We start from the raw sequence: 8,645 nt of genomic DNA on the forward strand, positions 1-8,645 counted from the left end.
TTAATCTTTTTGTTTTTGCGGGGGGACTAAATATATTTTAATCTAATTTAGCATTCTATTGTTCCAATGAGAAATGATAGAACTCTACTACGTGTACTTATAAGGCTAGTCATAGTGAAAATAACTTAGCTAGTAACATAGCGCACTCCAAGAAATTTTTGCTTATGTGGCAAGTATTTAATATGAGATAGTAACATAATATGTTACTGTAACATAGCGCTTTCCAAGACAAGATGAGTCTACAAGCTAATAAATGAAGCCATCTATGACACTACTATTATGTTACTTTGCATTATAAAGGTAGTAACTTAGACTAGTGTCATGCATATGACACTAGTCTAAATTACTCTCCATTATGACCAGCCTAAGGCTAGCCATAGTGGAGGTAACTTAGCTAGTAACTTAACACATCCCAAGACAATTTTGTTTATGTGGCAAGTATTTAATGAGGAAAGAGGTGTTTGGAGTAACATAATATATTACTGTAACATAGCGCTTCACGAGGTAAAATGAGTCTATAAGGCAATAAATGAAACAATCTATGGCACTACTACTAAGATACTTTACACTATGAAGGTACTAACTTAGACTAGTGTCATATGCATAACACTGATATAAGTTACTCCCCACTATGACCAGCCTAATTTCCATTCTATTAGTAGTACAAAATTCAGAGTTAGTAGGCTGTTATAAATACCATTGAAAGAAAGCTAAGCTACTAAATGAAGCCGATTAAGAAAGAAAAAAGTAAAACCAAGAACTTCCATAGCGTTATGCTGTCACACCCCATAGATCTAGAGCTGGATGGCACAATTAAGAGCATCTATAGTTGGACTTGGCAAATTCAACCCCTTAACGTTCATGGACACACCCACGGACGCATATGGACGGGCCTCATATTTTGCTCCTGGCATCCACATATTTCAAATCTGGACTCTCAAACCCATGCAGATCCATGCACGTTGATCATGCAAGCCAATGTCGCACGCAAATAACAAATGTTGGTACCGAGCATACATAGTGTTTACATAAAATTTATTTTAAATGCACAACTCAAACATTAGCTTCTTGGTTTCCATTGTGGGTCCACATGTGCTCCAAAAGATTATTGAGTAGCTGCGTGTGCACCTGATGATCTCGAAGATTATGATGCATCTGCAGATAGTTGAGAGTAGTCCTGCGCATTTGGTTCTCTGAGATACTCAGGTCCAAACACCTCCACCCCGTGCGCAGGACAACTTAACAGTAGTCTTCAGGCACGTGCTCTCCCCTGTCCTGACTATCTCACCAATGACATCTGCAGCAGGACCCAGTGCAAGCATCCTCAGATCAGCCGTGCACTTCTGCTTGGCAGAGAAAGAGAGTTGTCTGCAACAATCCCTTGTGAGCTTGAAGTAGTCGTCGTCTTCCTCCACTCCCTCCAAATGCGCAAAAACAATGGTTTCCGTTTGCGAAAACGGTGACGAAACCATGGATCATCTGGGAAAGTAGGCTTGGGAGCAAAGTAGTCCCTGTGCAGTAGCTTTGCTCCGGACACCCTATCCCGGTTGATCGCTCTTCTCCCTTTGATTGAGCCCTTGAAGTTGAAAATATGCTCCACTTGACGGTCCATATTATATTGCATGCTCATTAGCATAATCATGTCCACTTCTTCGTCCGAATCCGAGGAATCGAAGAACTCATCTGAATCATTTGATCAAGCTCCGTCGGTCCATACTCGTCCTACGAAGCATCGGAGTCCATCATTTTCCCTAATAAAATCACAAATAATCTGGTCAGAGAATGTGTCGTACACATCAAGCGCAAGGCGGAGTTAGAGAGTTGCCGGACATACCACGATGGCGTCCGGGCCGGCGACGATGTCCCACGCGGCGGAGGATGGGACAGAGGACTGCTCTGCCAGAGCTGGTGGCGCAGAAGCTAGGAACGACTGCGGAGCACACGCAGCGGCGAAGTTGTGAGACGTACGGCGAGGAGGAGGAAGGAGAGATGAGAGAGCAAATGGATCCGGCGGGTCTAGAGTGGATTTGGTGCAATTTTTTATGGGGTCGAGGTATCGAGTCTGACATGGCGGGCGTGTCCGGGTGCCCCATATCCGCGTCATATTTGGGCTGGATATGAAGGGTGCCGGTCAGCCCGGACGTGTGAGGCCTGTTTGGGTCAAAATTTCGTTACCTAACAGTGACCGGGCGGCCCGCCCGGGCATATGAGGCAGGTTTGAGGCACCCCGTTGTAGATGTTCTAACATCGCAAGCCACACATGTGATCCCGTTATGACAAGACCCTTTGTTGAATGCCACAACCGGAGACTACTTGTCGTCAAGCACCGCCACCCAACCTACAAGCCGGGATAGCAGGTCATAGTACCAACTATAACCTATTGTAGTATTGTAGGGACATGACGCATCACAACTAGAGTCGAGGATGGAGGGAACATCTTATATGGAGTCGAGGATGGAAGGCACATGGTGCTAGATCCGAGGCACTCGACGTAGATTGTCGACCAGGTTGCAGGTGGACACAAAATTGGGCGGTGGAGGAAGGGTGAGACACAGTCAAGGATGAGATGGCGGCGGTGGCAAGGGGCAGAGCGGCTACTACATGGGCTCTTTTGTTGGGGTGGGGGTGTCGGGGGCTCCCGGAGTCGCTAGGAGCCACCCGGGCGGCTAGGGTGACGAGAACTCTTCCAAAAATCCAGGAAGTAGAGTTTTCTTGACCTTTGCATCCCCACTGCATAGGCTAGTGTTTCTGGTTTTGAAACATTTTTCTTTGCGAATTTGAAACAAAGAGTTGCAAGAGGATATTTGCTTGTAATCGAAACCATGAAGCATGTTGTGTTCTTTGGTAACAATATGAAATTTTGTTCAAATCAAATCCATGAAACATGGCATATTCTTTGATAATTCCATGCTTTACTTTTTTTAATGACTAGTTCTTTCTTAAGCACAAGCGTTAACTTTGAACTCGAAACTCCCACTTCTCAACTTACGTAATAATTCAAGCGCTCGCTATTCCTAATGATCAACTTCTTGACTTATGATGATACTTTCAACGTATTAGTATAAAACCAGATGTTAAGACTCAAGTTTCAACTCGAGATTTCCAATTCTCGTGCTTAGTAATTAGGATGTTCACACTTCCTATTGGTAAAACAGCCAACTAAATATATTTTATTCTGCGATTTAGCATTCTACTTTTTTGACGGAAATGATATGCCTTTATAAGAAAAAAGCTAGGCTGCTACATGAAGTATCCTGGTGGCTATAAACACTCAAAGAATGATGTTCCGGGCAGCATCCACGGAGGGAGCCCTATGTGCGCCCCCACCGACCTCCGGGTTCACCTCGGCCACCAGCGACTCCTTGCCGGCCTCTTGAGCAGACGACGACGACATCCCAACAGACTGTGGCGACATAGACGCGTGGGGTTTGCGATCCGGCGGCTTGCGTGGTTCCTTGTGCAGTCCCTCCGTAGCCCTAGATGAGTTTTTGTAGGAAGAAGAAGACTTCCTTTCCTTTCGGCTAGGGTTAGGGCGACCCTGATCCTCCTCGTGCCGTGATTCTGCAGGACTCCACCCCTCGTACTCCGAGTGGTATGCGCGATCGCAGCGCCTTGGGGAGCCGTGCGATCGATTAGCGGATTCAGCCGCGGTTGTTCCGACGCCCAACCTAGACTGAGATGTGGAGAAAAGGCCACACACAGCCGGCGAGGTGGTGGCTGCAAGGCGGTCGCCTCCAGATCGCCAAGGGCGAGAAACCCTAGCGAAGAGGCGGCTGGAACGCTAGGCACCGAGGGGCCAAGCGATCGGCCTGCGGACATGGCCGCTGCTGTTCTGACGGCCAGCCTCAGCTTGGGCGCAGAAGGGAGGCCGCACACAACGGGCGCGGCGGCCGGCGGTGGCGACGGCGAGGCTATCGCCTGTAGATCGCCTAACGACATGCGCAACCCCTTTACACGACCCTCGGTTACCTTGTCTCTTTGACGCTTCGAATATGTCCTCCCTGCTAGTTAGGAGATGGTAACTTGAGATCTCCATATTTGGGTTTCCAGTAATATAAAGAATGATGTTTTTCTTCACCGGTTAGTTAATTGTAAACAATCAAAGAAAGTTAATTAAATGGAATTGCCTGTACCATGCAACTAGAAACATATCATTATGCGAATCAACCTATGATTGGATGGTTAGAAGGACTGTGATATTTCAGCCCATCAGGGTTCATGTCCTCGTGCTCGCATTATTTTTGAATATATTTCAAGAATTCCGGCGGTACACTTTCAATGGAAGGAGACATTTCCGTCGACGCTAAGGCGTCTACGGTGACTTCGTAGATCTCAAAATAATATGTCGGCTCAATCTTTCAAAGATACTCATAAAAATATGGTATGCATATGTGCATTTATAGGGATGAGCGTATGAGCGTATATATGAGCACTTGAGTCGGTAGTGTGTTGAAAAAATCACATCATCAACTCCCGTGGAGAAAAAAGAAACACGTCATATCATTCCATATACTTTTTCAAACCGGCAGAGCAGGGTACACACGCATTCCTGAATCCTGACCCACAAACTACCCCATCGTTTTCCAACAATAGAAAAAGAACTTGGATATACGCCCACTATTCTCCCTCGTTTTGTCAGCCAATGGTCCCTGCTCGGAACCTGCCCCAATTGACCACGTTTTGCCATCGCGCCGCGCCGAGCATAAATAGCGCAACGTCTGAGCAGCTCAGATCAGGCAGCCATTTCCCTTCGGACCAGCGTCAACACACTGAACAATCCATCCATCACACACTCGACCGAAAAAGAGAACGGGAGAGGTGCATAGGAGTGAGCAAAGCTAGCAATGGTGAGGGCTCCTTGCTGCGAGCAGACAGGGATCAAGAGGGGCCCGTGGACGGCCGAGGAGGACATGACCCTGGTGGCTCACATCGAGCAGCACGGCCACAGCAACTGGCGGGCGCTGCCGAAGCAGGCCGGCCTGCTCCGCTGCGGCAAGAGCTGCCGCCTCCGGTGGATCAACTACCTGCGCCCCGACATCAAGCGTGGCAACTTCACCAGCGAGGAGGAAGACGCTATCATCCAGCTCCACGCCATGCTCGGCAACAGATGGTCCACCATTGCCGCCAGGCTGCCTGGGAGGACGGACAACGAGATCAAGAACGTATGGAACACACACCTCAAGAAGCGACTCGACTCGTCCTCGTCCAAGACGTCCGGCCAGGCAGCGCCTAAGCGCAAAGCCAAGAAGCCTGCTGTGGTTGCGAGCGCGCTCGAGGGCCCGACCTCCAAGCCAGCGTCTTCACCGGGGCACTCCCTCTCGATGTCGCCGGAGCAGTCCCTCTCGACGTCGTCCGCCACCGACTACTCGATGACCTCGTCATTGGAGAACACGGGCAGCTCTTCTTCCTGGGAGGAGTTCCAGATTGACGACAGTTTCTGGTCGGAGACACTGGGGATGTCGGTGGACAGCTCCAGTTTCGGGATGGAAACCTGCGACACCTTCAGCGTAGATAGCGCATCGCCGTCATCGAGCAACGATGAGATGGACTTCTGGGTCACGCTGTTCATGCAAGCTGGTGACATGCAGAGTTTGTCACAGATTTAGGCCTTATTCTGTTTGAAGAAATCCAAACGTAGAATTTAGAAATAGTACAGGAAGTTGATAGTATGACACTTGTCATTCTAAGAAATTGTTTTGCCTCACTACTACACACAAAATAAGCTTTGAGTGGATGGACAGATTCCTCCAAAAACACAAAAATTGAATAGTATTTCTATGAAATTCCCGTACGCGTTTTCTACAAACTGAATGCATCTATAAAAAATTAGCTTCTGAAATATATGTTCCTATGCTTTTTGTAAAAATCCTTCAAACCGAATGAGACCTTAATGAGAAAATTAGGTTATGTTACATAGAATTTTTGAAGAAAAGGGATTTTACCCGCCCCATTTTGATTGGAAACCAGGCAATCAAACAAGCCAACAATTGTTCCCCGCGCTCAAGCCTAGCCAAAGTAGTTGCGCCAGATTAGAACGGCAACAAAACAAAATCCTCCAGTTTGTTACAATAAGCTATGAGCGGGGGAGTCATCAAACAAGCGAAAGAATATCAGACCTACATTTCAGACATAACGGCACATTGCGACAACTCTTCTGAAAGGTTATTTTACATAACTGATGTAACTAATGACTATATCGATATTTCTCGGTAACTGATGTCTACTACACAACCCTTTTCTTGTAGATATTGTTGGGCCTCCAAGTGCAGAGGTTTGTAGGACAGTAGCAAATTCCCCTCAAGTGGATGATCTAAGATTTATCAATTCGTGAGAGACGTAGGATGAAGATGGTCTCTCTAAAGCAACCTTGCAATCAAATAACAAAGAGTCTCTTGTGTCCCCAACACAACCAATTCCATGATAAATTGTATAGGTGCACTAGTTCGGCGAAGAGATGGTGATACAAGTGTAATATGGATGGTAGATATAGGTTTTTTGTAATCTGAAAATACGAAAACAGCAAGGTAACTAATGATAAAAGTGATCACAAACGGTATTGCAATGCTAGGAAACAAGGCCTAGGGTTCATACTTTCACTAGTGCAAATTCTCTCAACAATAATAACATAATTGGATCATATAATTATCCCTCAACAAGCAACAAAGAGTCACTCCAAAGTCACTAATAGCGGAGAACAAACGAAGAGATTATGGTAGGGTACGAAACCACCTCAAAGATATCCTTTCTGATCGATCTATTCAAGAGTCCGTAGTAAAATAACATGAAGCTATTATTTCTGTTCGATCTATCATAGAGTTCGTACTAGAATAACATCTTAAGACACAAATCAACCAAAACCCTAATGTCACCTAGATACTGCATTGTCACCTCAAGTATCCGTGGGTATGATTATGCGATATGCATCACAGAATCTCAGATTCATCTATTCAAACCAACACAAAATACTTTAAAGTGTGCCCCAAAGTTTCTACCGGAGAAGACGAAAACGTGTGTCAGCCCCTATGCATAAGTTCACGGGGTCACGGAACTCGCAAGTTGATCACCAAAACATACATCAAGTGGATCACATGATATCCCATTGTCACCACAGATAAGCACGTTCAAGAAATACATCAAGTGTTCTCAAATCCTTAAAGACTCAATCCGATAAGATAACTTCAAAGGGAAAACTCAATTCATCACAAGAGAGTAGAGGGGGAGAAACATCGTAGGATCCAAATATAATAGCAAAGCTCGTGATACATCAAGATCGTACCACCTCAAGAACACGAGAGAGAAAGAGATCAAACACATAGCTACTGGTACATACCCTCAGCCCCGAGGGAGAACTACTCCCTCCTCGTTATGGAGATCACCGAGATGATGAAGATGGCCACCGGAGAGGGATTCCCCCTCCGGCAGGGTGCCGGAACGGGTCTAGATTGGTTTTCGGTGGCTACGGAGGCTTCTGGCGGCGGAACTCCCGATCTATTCTGCTCTCCGAAGTTTTTAGGGTATATGGATATATATAGGAGGAAGATGTACGTCGGTGCATCTCTGGGCTGTCCACGAGGCAGGGGGCGCGCCCAGGGGGTGGGCGTGCCTCCCACCCTCGTGGGCAGCCCGGGACTCTTCTAGTCATAAAAAACTCACATACTTATTGCAAAAATATATTAGTTATCGAAACAAAGTACTACGCGCATGCTCCTAGGGGGATAGATTGGTAGGAAAAGACCATCGCTCGTCCCCGACCGCCACTCATAAGGAAGACAATCAATAAATAAATCATGCTCCGACTTCATCACATAACGATTCACCATACGTGCATGCTACGGGAATTACAAACTTCAACACAAGTATCTCTCAAATTCACAACTACTCAACTGGCATGACTCTAATATCACCATCTTCATATCTCAAAAAAATCATCAAGTATCAAACTTCTCATAGTATTCAATGCACTTTATATGAATTTTTTTATTATATCCCTTTTGAATGCCTATCATATTAGGACTAAATTCATAACCATAGCAAACTACCATGTTGTTCTAAAATATTCTCAAAATAATATAAATGAAGCATGAGAGTTCAACAATTTCTTCAAAATAAAACCACCACCGTGCTCTAAAAAGATATAAGTGAAGCACTAGAGCAACACACAAACTACTCCGAAAGATATAAGTGAAGATCAATAAGTAGGCATATGTAACTATGTGAAGACTCTCTCACATTTAAGAATTCCAGATCTTGGTATTTCATTCAAACAGCAAGAAAAACAAAAGAGAATAAAATGACGCTCCAAGCAAAACACATATCATGTGGTGAATAAAAATATAGCTCGAGGTAAAGTTACCGATTAACGAAGACGAAAGAGGGGATGCCTTCTGGGGCATCCCCAAGCTTAGGCTTTTGGTTGTCCTTGAATATTACCTTGGGGGTGCCTTGGGCATCCCCAAGCTTAGGCTCTTGCCACTCCTTATTCCATAGTCCATCGAATCTTTACCCAAAACTTCAAAACTTCACAACACAAAACTTAACAGAAAACTCGTAAGCTCCGTTAGTATAAGAAAATAAATCACCACTTAGATACCGTTGTAAACTCATTATAAATTCATATTAGTGTAATATCTAGTGTATTCCAACTT

The 8,645-nt window shown here is 45.4% G+C and overlaps 1 protein-coding gene across 1 annotated transcript; it reads left to right on the forward strand.

The window, feature by feature from the left end:
- The first annotated feature begins 4,740 nt into the window (after positions 1–4,740).
- On the forward strand, positions 4,741–5,742 carry LOC123127731 (transcription factor MYB30). Its single transcript, XM_044547546.1, has one exon. The coding sequence runs from the start codon at positions 4,845–4,847 to the stop codon at positions 5,604–5,606; it is 762 nt and encodes a 253-aa protein (XP_044403481.1). The 5' UTR covers positions 4,741–4,844; the 3' UTR covers positions 5,607–5,742.
- The last annotated feature ends 2,903 nt before the right edge of the window (positions 5,743–8,645 follow it).

This window comes from Triticum aestivum, chromosome 6A, assembly GCF_018294505.1.
Source record: "Triticum aestivum cultivar Chinese Spring chromosome 6A, IWGSC CS RefSeq v2.1, whole genome shotgun sequence".
In the NCBI taxonomy this organism is placed as follows: Eukaryota; Viridiplantae; Streptophyta; class Magnoliopsida; order Poales; family Poaceae; genus Triticum; species Triticum aestivum.